General features: G+C 41.6%; 1 protein-coding gene across 1 annotated transcript in view; it reads left to right on the plus strand.

Moving 5' to 3' along the window:
• Nucleotides 1–22,420, plus strand: part of zgc:113516 (ETNK_euk domain-containing protein) — a 37,132-nt gene extending 14,712 nt beyond the window's left edge. The window contains exons 4-8 of the mRNA XM_020457132.2: nt 7,056–7,204; nt 8,394–8,477; nt 9,268–9,428; nt 17,049–17,122; nt 21,690–22,420. Coding sequence (XP_020312721.1) covers nt 7,056–7,204; nt 8,394–8,477; nt 9,268–9,428; nt 17,049–17,122; nt 21,690–21,759 — 538 coding nt within the window. The 3' untranslated portion in view covers nt 21,760–22,420. The remainder of the gene's footprint in view (nt 1–7,055; nt 7,205–8,393; nt 8,478–9,267; nt 9,429–17,048; nt 17,123–21,689) is intronic.
• The last annotated feature ends 302 nt before the right edge of the window (nt 22,421–22,722 follow it).

A 22,722-nucleotide genomic window follows, 5' to 3' on the forward strand; every position in this document is an offset into this window, starting at 1 on the left:
TCTTTAACTACTTGTTACTTTTATTTCTTATTCAAATTTTTTCAACTGCATTGTTGGTTAGGGGCTTGTAAGTAAGGATTTCACTGTAAGGTCTACACCTGTTGTATTCGGTGCATGTGACTAATACTATTTGAGGAGAGGAGGTAACATCAAGACCCTACTACTACACAGGGAGGCCTACAGGATATCCTGTCTAAAAACACTGACCCCTAGTGGTATTGACGTTGATCTCAAACCAACTTATGAACATTTCCCCGTCTAATAAATGAGTACATTCTTTCTACAGCCTATCAGCGTGCTTGTTATGCATTATGGTTGAACCAAAAGATGACATGTAACAAAAATGAAATGTAATGGAAGCAAATAAATATATATGAAATCAAATTCAACAATAATGTATGTTGATGCTAATATGATGTACAATATCTAATTATGTTGCCATATGATAACGATAGCCTAATATATTCAACATGCTGTAAACTATTGTCTTGTAACGGTTTCACTCAATTCATTCTCATCAACCTAGTAACTATGACACACCCCCTCACTATTGTCATTGGTTGCACTAGTTGCACTGTTTGTCGACAACCTGTCTCAAGCATTTACAACGTTCCTCTGAGGAAGGCACAGCGATGCCGAAACGTCGATGGTTTACCCAAAGAAATTACAGGAAGTTTATATATAGCGTGCGACTCTCTATTTATTTTTGATAGCTTACAGTTTACTCGCCGTTAGTCAGCACCTCTACTCAAAATCATTTCTCTGGGTGTGCGCCAGCTCACGCTTTTCCTTAGACGTATATATGATGTGGCATGACACAGGTCGTGGTATTTGCAATATGATAATGGGCGTATAAGCAAACAATTTTCAAGAATCTTAGAAGTAACCAAGATGATGTTAAACCCAAGTATGTATAGGCAATTGCTAACCTGTAGGCAATTTCATTACAGGAAGGGCGTTATTCATTGTGCAGAGCGTACACCCGCTTTAACCACAGTTGCACCGCATTCGGACGTCCAATAGATGGAGCTATATTGTGGTACATTTTTAAACCTGGATCAGTCGACCCACAGTTAAGTCTCTAAATGAAATTCATAGGACAAAAAAACAGCAAATAGAAAGGCAGAAAGGCTCCTCTAAAAGGTTGAACATTGTCTCCAGACATTTGGATGCACAGGAGGTTGGTGGCACCTTAATTGGGGAGAACGGGCTCGTGGAAATGTAGAGGTGGAATGGTATCAAATACATCAGACACACGGTTTCCATGTGTCTGATGTCAATCCATTTACACCGTTTCAGGTATTATTATGAGCAGCCCTCCCCTCAGCAGCCTCCACTGTTTGGATGTCTAGATCAATATTTAAATGTACGTTTATTCACTACATGACCAAAAGTATGTGGACACCCCCGCTTGTCGAACATCTCATTCCAAAGTCATGGGCATTAATATGGAGTTTGTCCCCCCTTTGCTGCTATAACAGCCTCCACTCTTCTGGGAAGGCTCTCTATTAGATGTTGGAACATTGCTGTGGGGACTTGCTACCATTCAGCCACAAGAGCAATAGTGAGGTTGGGCACGGATGTTGGCCGATTAGACCTGGCTCGCAGTTGGTGTTACAATTAATTTCAAAGGTGTTCGATGGGGTAGAGGTCAGTGCTCTGTGCAGGCCAGTCAAGTTCTTCCACACCGATCTCAACAAAATATTTCTGTATTGACCTCGCTTTGTGCACGGGGGCTTTGTCATACCGAAACAGGAAATGGCTTTTCCCAAACTGTTTCCACAAAGTAGGAAGTACAGAATCGTCATCATTAAGATTTCCCTTCACTGGAACTAAGGAGCCTAGCCCAAACCACAAAAACAGCCCGAGACCATTATTCCTCCTCCACCAAACTTTACAGTTGGCACTATGCATCCGCCAAACCCAGATTTGTCCATCGGACTGCCAGATGGTGAAATGTGATTCATCATTCAGGAGAACATGTTTCCACTTCTCCAGAGTCCAATGCGAGCTTTACACCACTCCAGCCAACGCTTGGCATTGCGCATGGTGATGTTAGGCTGTTCGGCCAGGGAAAACCATTTCATTAAGTTTCTGACAAACAATTATTTTGCTGACATTGCTACCAGAAGCAGTTTGTAACTCGGTAGTGAGTGTTCCAACCGAGGGTCGACGATTTTTACACACTACGAACTTCAGCACTCTGCAGTCCCGTTCTGTGAAGTTGTGGGGCCTATTACTTTGAGGCTGAGCCGTTGTTGCTACTATAGACATTTTCACTTCACAGCAACAGCACTTACTGGGGCTGCTCTAGCAGGGGCTACTCAGTGCCACGTGGAAAGTCACTGAGCTGAATCCACTCATTTGAAGGGGTGGTCCACATGCTTTTGTATACATAGTGCATGACATAATCAAATATGGGTGATTTCTGTGCCGAACAAATTAGTTTATATTTTTCACATCTCTCAATCTATTGGCTCTTACAAGTCAATCGTCCATAAAATATACATTTCAAATTATTGCTTTGAATGTTTGTTTGTTTAACGTGGTTTTGTGTGTGATTTAAAAGGAGCCACAGAGGGAGAGGTTGAGAACCGGACAACACACAAAAGCATCAGAGAGACTTTTGTACTTGGGGAATGTAAAAGTGCTTGTGAAAGAGTGTCTTCCGAGGAAACGGAGGTAGACGGGGAGCAGGAAGAGGCTGCACCTGCAGAAGAGCCCCCTCAGTCAGCGTCAGACAGTCACCCGCTGGGGTGGGAGGCAGAGGAGAGGAAGGAGAGGAGAGAACAGGAGAGGACATACATCTGTGGTGTTGAGGAGCGGGGGGGGGGCAGAACAGGAGAAGAGTGGGGGAGGAGAGAACAGGACGGAGCAGGACAGAGAGAGAACATGAGAGGAGAGGAAAGGAGAGATACAGCTGCACTACAGTTCCCGAGGAGAGTGGCGAAGCCGTAGAGAGCAGCCTCCTGCTCTGCTCAAAGCCCTCCTGCTAATTCTTCCATTTAACACTCAACACAAACCACACAATACTGCCATAATCACTGCTGCTCCACTGGAGCTGGTAATCAGCTGTAAATAAGGCGCATTGATAATGAGCCGCCAGAAGAGGAAATTCCTCTAATTACTGTAGCTAGCTCTCTAGAAACTTCACTGAAAGAAATGAGAGGAGTGGGAGCCGGGAGACTAGCAGCATACTTCACGACCGCCTGCATCTGAAAGGCAGAGGAGTTGGGCAAGAGAAGGGGGGGGGGGGGGGGGGGGGAGTTCAAGATAGCAGAGTGGTGTAGCGATGTAAAATGTTTGGGAGCTTGTTTTTGTTGTTTGAATTTATTTTCAAGATAGAATAATTGATCGGAATTAATCCAGTTTTCTTTTTTACCATGGATTCTGCCTTTGAACAAACATTTGTTTTCTTCTGTACTGTTATTCTGCAAACAGAATAAAAAATGAGTTTGCGTTTTGAAAGAGATATGGAATTTGCGAACCACATTTAATAGGACATATTTTAATGAATATTTATATACAAATACATTGCCTATCAAGAGCTAATATATGAATGAAATACTAATATCATACTGTTTTATTTCACTAGGCAAGTCAGTTAAGAACAAATTCTTATTTATTATGACAGCCTACCAGGGAGTGGGTTAACTGCCTTGTTCAGGAGCAGAAGGACAGATTTTTACCTTGTCAGCTCAGGGATTTGATCCAGCAACCTTTCAGTTACTGGCCCAACGCTCTAACCAATAGGCTACCTCCCACCCCCTGTACTAGGCTATTTTTAAGAGTTTCTGGGAAAGTAAAAAACGAAGAAAAAACTGGGTTATTCTAAAATTGCAAGAACACATGTTGTAAGAACAAAACTGTGTTACAGTGTAGGCTATATCCCAGAAATACAGATAACAATTTTGACTGAATAGGGCCCAAAGCCTTTATGAGTGATGAGCAAAGTGTCCATTCGCAACTACAATGAAAAATGATTCAACGGAGCTGAACAAGATATTCTTCCATCCAAATGAGTGATTGTGGGTCTGAGAAAATAGTGCAGGGTCTGTAGGAGGGGAAAAGAGCTCTGTCATGACTGTAAACAACGGCCTACGTCTCTGCTTTAATTGTACGTCCCTAACAGACCCCACTAAATTATGTCGACAACTGTGTATAATAACACCACAACTGTTTGTCCCTTTGCATAAATAGGTATAACAGTGTATAAATGACTTTGGCGATTGAAAAGAGACACACCAAAAAAAATCATTTGAACGGCACAGCGCTTACGCAGCATTTCCCAGGTGCATTTTCGAGTGGCGTCCGTGAAAATAAGACCTTTGTTGATTGATAGAGCTTTCCCAAGAAGGAAAAAACGAAACATTGTGACCTCTCCGGATGATATGTTGTGCTGTCTAGTGTCATAAACAACTTGTTTCGATGTAAACGCATGCAGGCCTGGAGAATGCATCTACAGGTTGGCGAACTACTGCATTAAGTAATTCTCCCCCTGGTAGAATAAAAGACCGGGCCAGACATTTTCCTCTTCTAGTCTTCCTTCAAGTCTTTGCAGGCACAGGAAGTAATGGACTTTATTTGTCTCTGTATCTACTGATAGATTAATGGCCGACATGGACTTGATGTGACGCAACAACTTGAAACGTGGAAATAAGTCTAATATAGAATATTTTTCTTTTAAAATGTCTGTATTCAGTCAGTGGTCAAGTCTCTTGAAGGCACTGAGCCCTGCACGTGTACTATATACTGTTTACTGTTTCAAGATTGAAGTTTTAATGTCACATGAACAAGTACAGTGAAACGCCTTGCGCGCCAAACTCAACAATGCAGTATTCAATATCAACAGAGCACTAAAAATAACAGAAGGTAGAACTAAAACAATAAGAATAACACAAGAAAGTAAGAAGCTATATACAGCGTCAGTTCCAGTACCATATTAACAATGTGCTGGAATGCTGGAGTGGTAGAGGTAGATATGTATAGGGGTCGGGTGACTTGGCATCTGGATACATGATAAACAGAGTGGCTATATACAGCGTCAGTTCCAGTACCATATTAACAATGTGCTGGAATGCTGGAGTGGTAGAGGTAGATATGTATAGGGGTCGGGTGACTAGGCATCTGGATACATGATAAACAGAGTGGCTATATACAGCGTCAGTTCCAGTACCACAATGTGCTGGAATGCTGGAGTGGTAGAGGTAGATATGTATAGGGGTCGGGTGACTAGGCATCTGGATACATGATAAACAGAGTGGCTATATACAGCGTCAGTTCCAGTACCACAATGTGCTGGAATGCTGGAGTGGTAGAGGTAGATATGTATAGGGGTCGGGTGACTAGGCATCCGGATACATGGTAAACAGAGTGGCAGCAGCATAAATGATGATTTGTGTGTGAGTGTGTGTGTGTGTATGCGGGTGTGTAGTCTGCATTAATGTGTGTGCATGTTATGTGTGTGTTGGAGGGTCAGTGTGCGTGAGTGTGTAGAGTCCCGTGAGTGTGCATAGAGACAGACAAAAAATAAAATACAGTATAAGGGTCAACTCAGATAGTCCATGTAGCCATTATGTCAGCTACAGTATTTAGCAGAATTATGGCTTTTGAATAGAAGCTGTTCGGGAGCATGCTGGCGTCAGACTTGATGCACCGGTACCGCTTGCTCTGCGGAAGCAGAGAGAACAGTCTAATGGCTTGGGTGGCTGGAATCTTTAAACGATTTTCTGGGCCTTCCATTCACACCACCTGATATAGAAGTGGTAGGGAGATCGGCCCCAGTGATGTCCGCACCACCATCTGTAGCACCATGCGATTGAGGGCGGTGCTGTTGCTATACCAAGCAGTGATGTAGCCAATCAAAATGCTCTCAGTGCTGCAGCTGTATAACTTTTTGAGGATTGAGGGCCCATGGCAAACCTTTTCAACCTCTCGACTTGTGTGAGTAGACCATTTTAAGTCCTTAGTGATTTGGACACAGAGGAACTTGAAGTTCCCCTCCATTGCAGCCCCATCGATGTGGATGGGGGGTATGCTCGCCCCCCATTTCCTGTAGTCCATGATCAGCTCCTTGGTTTCACTGATGTTGAGGGAGAGTTTGTTGTCCCACCACCACACTGCCAGGTCACTGACCTCCTCCCTGTAGGCTGTCTAATCATTGTCGGTGATCAGGCCTGCCACCGTTGTGTCCGTCAGCAAACTTGATGATGGTGTTGGAGTCGTAAGTGGCCACACAGTCGTGGGTGAACAGGGAGTACAGGAGGGGACTAAGCACACACCCCTGTGGGGCCCCCGTGTTGACGGTCAGCGTGGCAGTTGGGCCGTCAGGATGATGGTGTTGGAGTCGTACGTGGCCACACAGTCGTGGGTGAACAGGGAGTACAGGAGAGGACTAAGCACACACCCCAGTGGGGCCCCCGTCTTGAGGGGCAGCGTGGCAGTTGGGCCGTCAGGATCCAATTGCAGATGGAGAAGTTCAGTCCAGCTGATCAGCACATGCTCTGAGAATGCGCCCAGGAATATTGTCCGGCTCCGAAGCAGCGAACCTTCACTCTCCGTCAATGTTATCGGCGGAGTCTCGGGAACATATTCCAGTTGGCGCTAGCAAAGCAGTCCTGTAGCATAATCTCTGATTTTGATTACATTTCTCAACGGGGTGAGTCACAGGTACTTCCTGTTTGAGCTTCTGCTTGTAAACAGGGAAGCAGGAATACCGATTCATGATCTGATTTGCCGAATGGCAGATGAGGGAGGAGGGCCTTGTACGCTTGCTTGTGGGTAGAGTAACAGTGTTTTGGGACTTTATCGCCCCTAATGGCGAAGGAGATGTGTTGGAAGTTTGGCATCACGTGTCTTAATGACGCAGAATTAAAATAGCCGGTGACAAAAAAGGCTACAGCGCATGAATCTTTAGTACATTATAACATACATTATAACTTCCTTCATCTGTTAAAACAGCATGTGTAATAGCATGAAATACATTTGAATGTGACGATACTTTCAGTGCCTGCAATGAGTAACTGTTATTTTTATTGATTTTTTTGCCCACATAGTTCCAAGCTGCTGCAAGAGATCCCTAGCATCGAAACCCTGGCAGACGAAATGGAGACGCTGAAAAGACACCTCTCTCAGATCGGCTCGCCAACCGTGCTGTGTCACAACGACCTCCTGACTAAAAATATCATCTACGACAACAAAGAGGGTGGGTGAGGGTGTATGATGTGTTCTAGTGCCTGGAATTTAAATTGCAACACTGACATTGAAAGCGATCCAAGCGAGTTCATTTGGTACAGGAGTTTAAAAAAGCAGCGTGAAGTATAACTGGATTCATTAGAATTCAACTGATTAGGTATAGCATTTGTTCTGCCAATCTGGTGCAATAGACCATCAGTGTCGGTAAGAATACAAGATTGCCATATTTTAGACTCAATAACTCTGATGTCCCTTTGATTTCACTTATTTCCATAAAGTGGTCTGATTGTAGGACATGTTCCACTTTAAAACTTTGACAAAATGTGGTTCACAAAACAGTCTTGATCACAGCTTTCCTTTATGTTGCTATGCATACGAACCCTATACCCTATTCCCTTAATCCTCTTTTCATTTTTCATGCGGCATTGTTATGATGCATGTAAGGCACACGATTATGATAAGGAAATGATTCATGCTTCTCTGAATCTTGTCAGGGACTTTGTAGTTGCAACAGTAAAACACAAACTAAAAGCCTATGATACTGGAACATAATCTAATAATTTCATTGTATCTAATTGAGGAAATTTAGCATTGACTTTTGGATGTTGACTAAGGTACGGCAGGTAGCCTGGAGGTTAGGCTCAAAAGGTTGGTGGTTCAAATCTCACAGCCGACAAGTTGAAAAAACTGTCGCTATGCCCTTGAGCAAGGCACTTAAACCCAATTGCTCCAGGGGCGCTGGACAATGGTGACCCTGGCCATGACCCCACTCCATCCGGGTGTCTCAGGGGGAGTTTGGATTCGCAAGAAGCACATTAACCATTACAAACTTGGAATGATGAACACGTATACAAGTGTGTAACATGACAAATATTAACACCCCCAAAATTACTATTTGTTGAAGCTTTCAGAAGCATACTATCAATTATAGCAACATGAATAGAGTACAGACTTGGGTTTCAAATACTTGAAGTCTGCCTGGTGGGTGGAGTTGACAGATTTGGGACTTTGATTTATTAAGCCAGGCAAGCGCCAACAGGCCCAGGTAAGGTATTTGAATGGATTTTTGTTACAAGTATTTGAAACCCAGATCTGGATTCAAATACGTCTATTACTGAAGTGCCAAAGGACAGTTTACTAATGTGCATGTGTGTCATCGTAATAAGCTGCATTAACCGTACATTAATCTCCTCCTTTAGGCATGGTGAGATTCATTGACTATGAGTATGCTGATTTTAACTACCAGGCCTTCGACATAGGCAACCATTTCAATGAGTTTGCAGGTACGTTACTTCAGTTTATAATTCATAGGCCCCTGATCCGTGACTGGTTGTTTTATTTCTGTGTATCTCGGAGGAACTTGAGACTTATTTTCATTACCTGGACCGGGTTAACTGCATAGTTTAATGCCAAAAGTATATTAGCAATGTCCCTATGCAAAACTAAACAAACCCAACAAATATAGCCAGTACAAAAATGTAATGTTAGATAGCTAGCTAGAAGGCCTCAGTAGACTATTTAATCTCGCTAGCCAACAAGTTAGCCCCATCAGTCTCAGGCATTGGTCTAAAGCGCTTGCTAAAGGGCTTCTTAACTAGCTAGCTAACGTTAGCTGGTTCTATTTGAAGCCTTAGCTGAGAGCGGTATAGTGTAAACTGCAAAATCACATAAGTAAGTAAACTTTTTGACAGGTGTAATGGCTATTGTTGTTTGTCACTAGGCTTTCTCTCACAGACGGGGAATCAGAGAGAACTTTACATGTTTTTATTTAAATGTATTTCAATATTTAATTTTGCCTTCAACATTGAACTTGTACTAACCAAGCTCATTAAATGGACATTACACTTTCAAAGTTTGTTTTCAGACCTCTAAAGAAGTATTTTTTCAGATCTCTAAGTCTAATGTCAAGATACGACCCCTGTCCATCTACAGTATATGCCTCCACCCTAAATGTATAGAAAAGATAAACTGACATGTTACATTTATGAGTAAAATGTCCCTTTAAGGATGTGTAATCAAACCCTATGGTTTGACAAGTTCTCATTAATCTGTGTGTTTGATCCATCCCCCAAGGTACGAGTGACACTGACTACAGCCTGTATCCCAGACCTGAACTGCAGAGGGACTGGTTGACTGCTTACCTTGAGAGCTACAAGCACAGTGTGGGGCTGGAGGCCACAGTTACAGAACTAGAGGTTCAGAAGCTCTACGTTCAAGTCTGCAAGTTCTCACTGGTGAGAGTCAAAGGCACAGCACCCATTATCCGGCATTGATATCTACTTTCTAACTCGCATATTTTTTTTGTTGTGTTCATTGGCTGACATCCATTTAATGAGTATTTGTTGATGCAGAGACAAGTAGTAGTTTGTGCAGGGGAGCCTGAATTTCACTATAGTTCAAAATTCAAACTAACATCCAACTATGTCCGTTTACGGGTCCAGATTCCCAAAAACCAAAGTATGATCATCCTACCGCTCTGTGCGCTTTGACAGACTCTATCGGAGTTGATTTGAAACCACTGCAAGAAAAAAATGACAGACAGCAGCCGAGATGTATTTTTTTTTACAACCACAATTTCCAGTCGTTGGAGGCTCGAGTGGAGCTGGACTAGACTAATGCTGCTTTCATAACTCGACACAATATGCAAGATTGTCTTGGTAATCTTTGGGGTAGTGTCGATGTCTCTCAAAATAGCCCAGAAATGATGAGAAGGCATTTTCTTTTCCTCTAAACATGGAGGGAGGAAGAAAAAATTATGGCCTGGAAATGAATAAGAGCAGCGATAACATCTTGTTGATTGAAATCAGATTTCTGTGACAAACCAATAACTCTGGATTGATGAAGTGGGAGAAGTCACTCACTCACTGACAACAAATGGCTGTGTCAAGTTTCCAGTCCAAGTCATTTACAAGTCTGGCGTGGAGATGGTGGTTATGCTTGTTGATCAAAACAATCACGAGAAAAAAACGTTTGGCGTTTGGTTTTCATTTAAAGGCCCAGTGCAGTCAAAAACTAGATTTTTTTTTCAGGGAGTTTCTATATATTCCCACACTATGAGGTTGGAATAATACTGTGACATTTTGAAAGTTATGATAATACCCTTATAGTTTAAGAACTGTTTGAAAAGGCCGCCTGTTATTTCAGCCTGTTGTGATGGGATTGAGTTTTGGCATTCCTGACAACATCACCAGGCGTTATAAGTTAATAATACCAATAACATAGAGAGTTTCAAACCTGTCTGTTTTCAGCTAGTTTTCAGGTTACATATCCATCCCTTTAGACTCTTCCAATTAGACGCCTCTTTCAGACCACACCCAGACAGTCCGAAAAACATTTTTGTTTGAGATATTGCTCTTTGCTAAGAAGCAATTCATTTTTGTACCATTTTGATTTTAAACAACAGTAAGGTACTTAATTGTTACCCAGAAATTATTTGATTTTGAGACCAAAAATTTGACCTTTTAAATCTGATTTCGAGATATGACAAGAAAAATCCCAATATCCCTCCTATACTAAGGTCTTTAGTTATTTGACAGGCTGTTTGTAGTTTGCCAGTGTTTTTAGAGTGCAATGGCAGTTTATCGGAAACCCTACAGGTCCACTGAAAGGAAGCTTATTTTGTCCATGGCATTTCCATGTAAAGGATCCATGAGCACCAACATGTGAAGTTCGTGGGAGCATATCAAATTGGGTGTCAAATAAAGAGTTTATATTTTTGGAAAATTAAGGCATAGATACATTTTTCAACAGTTTTCCATCTTAAAATTCAGCCATAATGGAGGGACATCACAAAATGTATTTGCCCAAAACACAAAAACTGTCCAGTTGTGCGGATGATTCTAAAATGTTTATTTTAGGGTGCAGAAAACGTTCAACTGATGTTACAAGAACATTCCCATAACACATTTATTCCCAGAAGACATTCCTATAATGTTGTAAGAATGTTGACGGAACACCTGGTACAAGGTTCCCAGGACATTTAATTAAGTTATGGAAATTGTCTAGAATGTTGCAATAATATTTTTGTGATATTCACATAGGTTGCACAGAACATTGTTCCACAATTTCCAAATAAGTACAATGCACTCAGAAAGTATTCAGACCCCTTGACTTTTTCCAAATTTTGTTAAGTTACAGCCTTACTCTGAAATTGATTAAATAGTATTTTTTCCCCTCATCAATCTACACACAATAATCCATAATGACAAAGCAAAAACAGGTGTTAAGAAACGAATGCACATTTATTAATAATTAAAAAATTTAATATAACATTTACGTAAGTATTCAGACCCTTTACGCAGTACTTTGATGAAGCACCTTTGGCACCTTTGGCAGCGATTAAAGCCTTGAGTCTTCTTGGGTATGATGCTACAAGCTTAGCACATTTGTATTTGGAGAGTTTATCCCATTCTTCTCTGCAGATCCTATCAAGCTCTGTCAGGTTGGATGGGGAGCTTCGCTACACAGCTATTTTCAGGTCTCTCCAGAGATGTTTGAATGGGTTCAAGTCTAGCCTCTGGCTGGGCCACTCAAGGACATTCAGAGACTTGCACCAAAGCAACTCCTGTATTGTCTTGGCTGTGTGCTCAGGGTTGTTGTCCTGTTGGAAGGTGAACCTTCTCCCCAGTCTGAGGTCCTGGGTGCTCTGGAGCAGGTTTTCATTAAGGATCTCTCTGTACTTGGCTCCGTTCATCTTTCCCTCAATCCTGACTCGTCTCCCAGTCCCTGCTGCTGAAAAACATCCCCACAGCATGATGCTGCTGCCACCATGCTTCACCGTAGGGATAGTGCCTGGTTTCCTCCAGATGTGACGCTTGGCAGTCAGGCCAAATAGTTCAATCTTGGTTTCATCAGACCAGAGAATATTGTTTCTCATGGTCTGAGAGTCCTTTAGGTGCCTTTTGGCAAACTCCAAGCAGGCTGTCATGTGCCTTTAACTGAAAAGTGGCTTCTGTCTGGCCACAATAAAGGCCTGATTGATGGAGTGCTGCAGAGATGGTTGTCCTTCTAGAAGGTTCCCATCTCCACAGAGGAACTCTGGAGCTCTGTCAGAGTAACCACTGGGTTCTTGGTCATCTCCCTGGCCAAGAACTGCCCATCTCCCCCGATTGGTCAGTTTGGCCAGGCGGCCAGCTCTAGGAAGAGTCTTGGTGGTTCCAAACTTCTTCCATTTACCCACTGTGTTCTTGGGAACCTTCAATGCCACCGAAATGTTTTGGTACCCTTCCCCAGATACTGTGCCTTGACACAATCCTATCTCGGAGCTCTACGGACAATTCCTTTGACCTCATGGCTTGGTTTTTGTTCTGACATGCGCTGTCAACTGTGTAACCTTATTTAGACAGGTGTGTGCCTTTCCAAATCATGACCAATCAATTGAATATACCACAGGAGGACTCCAATCAAGTTGTAGAAACATGTCAAGGATGATCAATGGAAATAGGATGCATGATTTTTATTTTATTTGATTAATTTTAGAATAAGGCCGTAACGTAACAACATTTGGAAAAAAGTCAAAGGGTCTGAAAACTTTCTGAATGCAAAATGTATGATTTTAGGATGTTCATAGCATATTTTCCTTCGGTTAAACATAATATTCCATTGATGTTCATGCAATATACATTGTCTTGGAGGTCAAGAACATTTAACGGTTTATTTATATTCTCAGCATGCAAATTTGTAGCTCCTTAAAGCAGATTGGAATCCATACCCATTGTGTGTCTTTAATTGAATGGAAATGTGCATTTGATATATCTTATTTTCATTCATAGAACATTGAACAGCATTTCATCTTAGACGGAACAATATTTTTAATACTGAGTACTGTAATGTTGACCATCTGCACATGTGGGGTTTGAAACTCAAACGTTTGGTTTCTAAGACAGGTCTTCTATCCTCTGTGCCACCAGTGAGACTCTCTTCCTTCTTTTTATTCAGTAAACAGCCATAGCGGTATGGTCAATCGGGAATTCCATGCTTCCTTTTTAGACTTTTAACCCAAGTCCTGGTAACTGGGTTATTCCCCATCATTTCACCTATCCTCTTTAAATGCTGCATACTTCTTGGCCCTTATTTACAAGGTATCCAAGACTATGAGTGCTGAGTGCTGAAAATGTTAAACAGATATTTTTACACAATTTCCCTTTTTTTAAACATGGATAAAATATTATGGGATTGAACCTGCAGTCTTCAGCTCTGAAGTCAGATCATTAACCCTCTACGCCACCAAGGGATGTCGCAGAAGAGGTGTGTACAGCAGTAGTTATAATAAGATGCGCCTTGACTAGAATACAGTACATACAGATGAATAGAGTACATAAATACATAGGGCAGTCTCTAACGTGCAGGGTAGAGAACCGGGTGATAGCCGGCTAGTACCAGTGACTAAGGTTCAGGGCAAGGTACTGGGCGGATATTTTGCAGTTTTCAAGCAATTCTATACATTTTTCCATGTCTAAAGTGCATTCATGTGATATTTGAGTGACTCAAATGTTACAACAAAATCTATGCGCTAAAAAACATTAGCTGACATTTCAAAATAGCTCTTCAAGGCAAGGTTTCCCTAACTCCGTCCTGCCCAAGTTCACATTTGGGGTTTTGCCCTATGTCATGTTGGTATAAAGGGATCAGGAGACAGGCGCAGGAATGCGTAATAGGGTTTTTTATTTACCCAAATTACAGCGTGCCACGAAACCCAAACAAAAGAGCAAGGAGTACCTCAAATAAGTATACAAGCGCACAATAATACCACATGGGACGAGACCCATAATCATCTGCGCAATACAAGCACCACCAGAGTCAAAACAAGGCACAGGTAGTCACAGGCACAACAGACATTGGAACAATAATCGACAGCCCAATGCTGAACCAAAGGGCACACTTATACAATTACAATCAGTGGGAATGGTGACCAGGTGTGGGTAATGACACAGTTCCGGAGGGATTCGTGTCACCCTAGCACTACACATTGATTGATTCAACTAATCAAAGCTTGATGATTAGTTGGTTATTTTAATCAGCTGTGTAGTGCTAGAGAAAAAACCAAAACGTGCACCCGGTGGGGCCCTAGGACCGATTTTTGGAAACCTTACTCTAAGGTATGAAATGACTGACATGACAAGAGGATTCTGCTAGTGCATTCTATTATTAAAACTTTAAAGAGTAAGTTGTAAGCCTGACTGAGTCTCCCCCCCAAAAAATAAATGTGGGAATAAGTTCGGGAATGACTGGCTTAGAATAACGACACAACTGCGAATGCGATCGAATGAATGTGAACTGAACAGAACAGCGGTACCAAGTAGGCCTAGTAAAACAAAATATCAGATTGATGAAGGCTTGACACAATCAATATTTAGGCTAGTTCCATTAACAGTCAACAAACAGTCAACAAAAGGCGAATGGAGATCCAAATGACCACTACTAAAGTGAGATGCAGCCATGCACTACTGGCTCGCCAAACAAATAGGCATATAAGTCCACTTCAAACATGGGAAACCATGCAGCAACACGTTGGAATATGAGGGCTTTGTGATGGCCACCCCATGACAGAAGCAGTGGCTTCCTATCCAAAACTTTGTGGGCAGAACTGAAAAAGCGTGTGCGAGCAAAGAGGCCTACAAACCTGACTCAGTTACACCAGCTCTGTCAGGAGGAATGGGCCAAAATTCACCCAACTTATTGTGGGAAGCTTGTGGAAGGCTACGTGAAACGTTTGACCCAATTTAAACCATTTAAAGGCAATACTACCAAATACTAATTGAGTGTATGTAAACTTCTGACCAACTGGGAATTTTTACCGCGATTCTCTTACCAAATGTTGCATCTGCACAGTTCTTCCAGTAATTGTGTTTTTGTGAATTTTTCGATGGAAATTGCTCAAAGTAGTCCCTGTGCATAGAGTTGTATGGTTTGTTACCGTTATCCATTTCTGTGGAATTGCCCTCCATCAATCACAAAAAGAGAAAGAACTGATATTGATGCCCCCTGAACTGCTGGGTTATGTTTTGATATTTCCTAGAGCCCTTTAATAGACAGATCGTCTCTGTGGCATCACTAAGGAGTGCTGGTCCTCCAATGTTCTTGGGATGGGAGCTTCTCTACTGCTCCTCTCCCCATCTTAAGCCCAGACAGAGCGAGCCAAGGCACATAAAGAAATTGCAAAAGAGAATGTCTTTTTTTAACGCAAACTGAACAATTTTAATATCGACTGCCATATCTAAAAGGTGTTCTAGAAATCTGTCCTGCAGAATGTGCAGTCCTTTGGTCATATATGCATGCTTGGAAACCAAGTCAAGCTTGATCAAGACGGTGGAAAGGATAATTGGTATAGATCAAGAATCAGCCACCAACCTGTACACAAAAGTCATTCTCCTAAAACTTGAAAGTATTTCACAGGACAGTACTCATCCCCTTTACTCAAAACTCAGTCACAGCAGCCGGACAAGGGGAAAGAGACTTTTTCAAAAGAAAATCAAAACAGATAGATATGGGGACTCTTTTTTTCCCAACAGCCTGTATAATAGATAGTCTGTTGGTCCCTCGAGTATACAGCATATTGCACTTTCAATGTGTAGCTATAGCACTTTGAATGAATTCCATTGTGTAATTTCTATGTTTTCATGTTTTATCTAGTCTTTTTAAGCACATGACGAAATGAATTCCCCCCTGGTGGCATAATAAAGTTGATCTGAATCTTCTTTGTCCCCATCAGGGAACCCCTTCCCGGGTACCGAAGGGCCAAAGACTGTGACTCTGTGATGGCTCCTCTATTTCATATTAGTAGCATGCTTCGTCTCTGGACTTTTCTGAATGGCTCCCTGTCATTGGCCATCTCTGCTTAGAGTTAGGCTAATGGCATCTTAATGTTATTAATCATAGCCACAAAAAAAAACTGCACTCAATCTCCATCTAGAGCCGAGGAGAGACGTTACATAGGAACATGTGGCAGGAGAAAAAAACGAGAGGGGAAACCACATACTGCTCCAGTATTTCATTCCACCCTTTATTTGATTATCAAATAAAAATGTGATTATATCATTCGGCCACAGCACAGAGGTCTGCCTGGAACTCGTTAGGAAATGATTAGTGGTCCCACCATAGAGAATTACAATAAGGGTGGATGACAACAGAAATGTATGGAGGCGTGGGAACCTATAGACTTTTCCTCGTATTTTTCAGAAGCAAAACACAGGGAAAGCAAAACCACAATTCACATGTGGTTTATGGGTATACAAAAGCCTGTCATGAAAACGTTTCCTAAATAACATCTCAAAACAATACACCTCTTGCAAGTTAGAGTCCGGGCTTCTATTTCAGCTCTTGCCTCAAATTCCGTCCAGCCCCAGTGGGCAGTATTTTCTGTCGCGGCCGTTGCAGCATTTGTCGTCGATGTCTCATCGAAAACAATGACATCTGTTTCTAACCTGCCATCATGATTCACCCGGGACGCGGCATAAGAAAGCTCATTACATTTCTGTCCGGTGGGCACACAATCTTTCACCATAAGAGGCACATCCTCAAAACCACAGCAATGTTCAACAAAGGCCGCTGGGGACATACAGGACAGGACAATAACCAGAGAGGATTTTTAAAATTGTTTTCTGGCGTCAAAAGCATTTCAGATTCAACAGCAGTCTACAATGTCTCGATATGACCACTAAGATGGACAAGACTCTGAAATCTATTCAATAGTAATACAACATTTGTTTTATGTTAGTCACCAGGTAAAGCATTAGATTTATACAGAAGACGAGGTCAAGTGCAACCCTGGCCTGATCAAGTAGGCAACCTGTATCCTAACTTTTGTTTTCCCTCGCTTTCTCCTTATCCCTCTGTTTTTCTCCATCTATTCGCAGGCCTCCAACTTTTTATGGGGTCTCTGGGCAATCCTGCAGGCCAGATATTCCTCAATTGATTTTGACTTTGAAAGGTGAGTGACCTGTATCTCTACAGTCTTGAATGTGACCAATTTTCCCTTTGGGCAAAACTGGTTGAATCAACATTGTTTCCACATCATTTCAACCCCCCCAAATGTATATGACGACATTGAATCAATGTGGAAAACTGATTGGATTTGTTAAAAGTCATCAGCGTAAAGGGATTTCAGTTTTTTTTTCACTCAACTTTTTACCTAAATCCAATGGTGAATTATTTTGTTGATTTCGTGTTTCACATTATTTGACAACTCAACCAAATGTAAATCGAAACTAGATGTTGAACTGATGTCTTTCCCCAGTGAGTAGCTTCTAAATGCTAATACAAAGTCAAATCTACAAGGGTTTACATAGCTTTACTATGAATAGCCGTTCCTCTCTTCAGATCCCTGCCACCCAACACTCACACAACCGTTATGAGAAATAAGAAAAATAATGCATTAACTTTAATTGAATCACCTGAATCACCATATTTTCAGGGGGACAAAAATGTATTATAAACAGCATAGTCCTCTGAGCAGAAAATATTCCTCTCCTCCAATGCCTCATTGTATCCCACAGAAGCAGCAGTCGCCACTGTGCTGACGCTAATCACTATTGACACACGGCACCCACCCCTATGTGTGGCTTCGCTGTCGGCTCTGTGGATCAGTGACAGGGGCCCCGCCACTTTATATCGGAACTTTGGAGGAAATGCGATCCAGCAGGAGCAGATGGAACAGAGCCAGTATTGTTCCAGCCTCATTGGTCCTCCCTGTCTGTCTCTCACCCCTGGTTCGGCCATATGTGGCTGTTAGCCTGTCTGGCCCCACTAAGCTCCAGGCACAAGTTGCCCCAATGTGCGTCGCAAGAGTCAGATTACATCCCTATATCCAAAATCCAAGGTTAACCATAACAAGGTGGAAAACAACAGTGAGTTTGCACCAGTCACTTAAGGGGTTAAAGTCCCCCTCTAGAGACTCCAAAAGGGAGCCTATGTCCTAGATTTGGAGAAGGAGGGTCCTCACGATGGAGATTTGTTGGGGTGTTTCTCTCTATGCCCATTTACTTGTTGCGTTATCCCTCTGAGACGAGTCTCTGCTGACTACTCAACGAGTGACAGGCAACTGCTAGGCCTCACACTTAACCAAAGCCACATGTGCATGCGATATTAGGGAGACGCAATGGGAATGCATGATCTCCACCCTCCCTGCCTCCCACTCTACCGTTGATATTGACTTTATTTATTTTTTGTTTCACTTGTATCTGCTAGGCAGCGGTTGAGTTTGTGGATGTATTGGCAAGGCAGTGGTTATTCCATGCTTCCAAAGCCAATTTGACGAAGACATTATTATGAGGAAATGAGTAAAGAGGCCCACTGTTTGGAATGGTTTGAGTGAAGAAAATGGGGACCTGTACAAAAGCACATTGTGGAATGGTTTACCTGCTTTTCAGTGTGTGAATTTGCCCCTCTTTTCTAAATAGTAAACAGAAAAATGTTTTTATTTGAGATTTTATTGTAAGATGACATGGATTCTTTTTTTTCTACTTTCATTTTCGTTTAATACTGTTGGAGAAGTTAAATGTAGGTTTTCTTTACTGCGCTTCATGTGGTCAATGAGGTCACGTGTCGAACAGTATGCCTTCATCATATAACCATAGACTTATATAATCTTTAAGCAAAAGGGGGAAAAATGCTAATTACAACAGCTTGCTCAATGGAGAAAAAAAACGAATGAAATATTTGTAAACAATAACCGTTTTCTGATTAACCAAGTTACTATTAGAAGTCAGATGACGACTCTAAAACAAGTTCCACATTTTTTCAGATAAAAAACTTTTTCTCAAATTGAACAATGGAAACAATTTTACCATCCTTTCCATTATGTCGTTGCCAATTTCAGGCCCAAACTAACCATTTTAACCGAGTGAAAGATTTATACAAACAAATACAACAAAACAACATCAAATCGCACACAATGCCAAGGGGGTAAAGTGGCAGAACTGGAACAGAGATTCATGTAACACAACTGTTGTTTGTGTCTAAAGGAGTCTTCTCATCACTAAGACGCTGTCCAGTAATGTTCACACTATGCACTGATTAGGCATTGAGGAGTTAACGATAAAGTCCTTTATGTCTCCATTTTCCGTTCTTTTGAAACTTCACTCTGTTTGAAAGGCGAGCACAATAGCCAACGGCAAGAGCACACACACAGACATTAGATGTGTTGAAGTGTTGTACTACGCGGTTCAAACAAACACCAAACCACTTTACTCTTGGTAAACTTTTGAAACATGTCTAGGCTTTAAAAGAAACTGTGCTTTGTTCAGATGTTGAAAGTCAAAACAAACTTAATGTAATGAAAGGCAAGTACACAAAGCAATGCCATTTTGGGACAACTTCTGTGAAGATACAACATGCTATTGTATTTACTAAAAATCCCCATTAGCTACTGCCAAGGCAGCAGCAACTCTTCCTGGGGTTCAACAAAATTAAGGCAGTTTTTCGGGAAAAAAAGACATTTTCGGGGAAAAAAATTGTAAAACAGTTTGTCCAAAGTAAGAGGGAGAAATTGCCCTTGAAATAAAGAAAATGTGTAATATATTGATTAGAAAACCTTAGTTTTCCTAATCAGTATTGTTTGATTATTTGATTGTCAAGTCCCATTATCATCAGCTTATCTACAGGATATGAAATGTAGGATGACATTTGGTATAAATCCCAATCTTTGTAAACATGTTATTTTTATTTCATCATTGTCATTTGTCAAAATCAATTAAGCACTCTCTCATGCCCCCCCCCCCCCCCTCGAAAGGAAAGGCAGCGTAGAATGAGGCGGATTTAAAGTGCTTTCACTGAATTGCTTCCTTTCCATGACTGAAACAAGCCACTTTCATCTGCCGTCACTGAAAGAACTGTGATAACGGTTATCAAATGAATCATGTTTTTTCCTCCCCTGAAAGCAAGCATTATGGCAACACACCACATTTGTGTTGATGAATAAGTCTCTACGCTGGAGTCTGAAGCAGAGTTCACGAGTGTAGAAAAGCGCTGAAAAGGCAATCCGGGCCAGCCAAACAAGACTGGGACTGATCCCGAATCATCTCCTATACAGTTCCAAATGCGTTTGACAGAATGGATATACTGTAGTTCGCAGAGCAATGCAACACAAAAATGTATTTATCATCTTTTTACCCATTAGCATGTGAATCCATGATTTAAATATTAATTAGCAGAGCAGGTGAAAACATGTTCTTTGAATAAACACCAGATGTTTCATTTCTTGGTGTTTTACGGCGTATAAATTATACGATTATTTAACTGTACTTCACTATGTTAAACTGTTGACGGTAAACAAAGAAATGTGTCTTTCCGCCAATGTCTTTCCACCAATGTCTTTCCACCAATGTCTTTCCACCAATGTCTTTCCACCATAGTCTTTCCACCTGTGTCTTTCCGCCAATGTCTTTCCACCAATGTCTTTCCACCAATGTCTTTCCACCAATGTCTTTCCACCAATGTCTTTCCACCTGTGTCTTTCCACCAATGTCTTTCCACCTGTGTCTTTCCACCAATGTCTTACCACCAATGTCTTTCCACCTGTGTCTTTCCACCAATGTCTTTCCACCTGTGTCTTTCCACCAATGTCTTTCCGCCAATGTCTTTCCGCCAATGTCTTTCCGCCAATGTCTTTCCGCCAATGTCTTTCCGCCAATGTCTTTCCACCAATGTCTTTCCACCAATGTCTTTCCACCAATGTCTTTCCACCAGTGTCTTTCCACCAATGTCTTTCCACCAATGTCTTTCCACCAATGTCTTTCCACCTGTGTCTTTCCACCAATGTCTTTCCACCAATGTCTTTCCACCAATATCTTTCCACCAATGTCTTTCCACCAATGTCTTTCCACCTGTGTCTTTCCACCAATGTCTTTCCACCAATGTCTTTCCACCAATGTCTTTCCACCTGTGTCTTTCCACCAATGTCTTTCCACCAATGTCTTTCCACCTGTGTCTTTCCACCAATGTCTTTCCACCAATGTCTTTCCACCAGTGTCTTTCCACCTGTGTCTTTCCACCAATGTCTTTCCACCTGTGTCTTTCCACCTGTGTCTTTCCACCAGTGTCTTTCCACCTGTGTCTTTCCACCAATGTCTTTCCACCAATGTCTTTCCACCAATGTCATTCCACCAATGTCTTTCCACCAATGTCTTTCCACCAATGTCATTCCACCAATGTCTTTTCACCAATGTCTTTCCACCAATGTCTTTCCACCAATGTCTTTCCACCAATGTCTTTCCACCTGTGTTCATGCAGGTGTGTCATGACGGGAGTTCGATTTAAAGCCAGGATTTAATCCAAGGTGCTTTATAACGCAGAGCACTACAACATACGTTTTACGGTCATTTTACACATGAGCCGACATGCACTTACCGTGAATAAGATATCCGTGAAGTGCCTTTAAGCGGCGAATTGACGGCTGTCTTGTGCGATGTGTTATAAATGCACCTCGGATTGAATCCCAGCCTTATTATCGTACGCAGGGAACACCTCATGGTCGTTCATCTCTTATCCTCTACCTGCAGGTACGCCATAACCCGATTCGACTACTACTTTGAGAAGAAGGAAGAATACTTTGGATTGACTCTCAGTTAGAGAACCGAGCCCGAAGAAATGTAATCTGTTCAGGTCTGCTGCATCTTTATTTGAATTTAAGAGAGTATTTTTATCAACACATAATGCTGAAAGACTGCAAAAGAATGCGAGCAATATAACCACGTGTGTTTCCAGAAAATGTACACTTGATTGTTACAGTTTCCTAAAAAAGAATGGTGTAATTTCAACTGATTCTCCAAATATTTGTTTCGTCACAGTGAGGTTGGAGATAACCTCATTTGGCAAATTGACATGGCTTCCAGGCCAGAAAGATGTTCATTTACATTTAGCCAAGTTACTCAAAGCTACAAGAACTAATACTAAAATCATGAGGGTTATTTCCAGGCTCATTCAACATTAAGCTCAGTTGAGATGTTTTTTAAAATGTCCCCTGGCATGGATTTTCAGTGTTGTATTATTTCAAGCTGGTATTACCATCATGCTCTGTATCAATTGTTTTGTTATAAGACTGCTCTCTTCTGTTGCCCAAAAGATGAATATTAGATAAATAAATTGTTCATACAATGTACATCGAACAGTACATTGTACAGTATATACTGCAGCATGCATAGGCAAGTGTTTTTGCTGAACTCCACTTCAGTACAAATCATAACAATTGCATAAAAAGCATTTTAGAAATAAAGTGTTGCCTATCCATTTATCTATCGCTCTTGATAGCTGGAGGGAGTGTCATCTATGGATTCATCTCTGTTAAAGATCTACTATGGACATCTAGTTGCTAACGGTGTACATCAGATTTCTTGATAGCTGGAGGGAGTGTCATCTATGGATTCATCTCTGTTAAAGATCTACTATGGACATCTAGTTGCTAACGGTGTACATCAGATTTCTTGATAGCTGGAGGGAGTGTCATCTATGGATTCATCTCTGTTAAAGATCTACTATGGACATCTAGTTGCTAATGGTGTACATCAGATTTCTTGATAGCTGGAGGGAGTGTCA

This window comes from Oncorhynchus kisutch, linkage group LG22 (assembly GCF_002021735.2).
Source record: "Oncorhynchus kisutch isolate 150728-3 linkage group LG22, Okis_V2, whole genome shotgun sequence".
In the NCBI taxonomy this organism is placed as follows: Eukaryota; Metazoa; Chordata; class Actinopteri; order Salmoniformes; family Salmonidae; genus Oncorhynchus; species Oncorhynchus kisutch.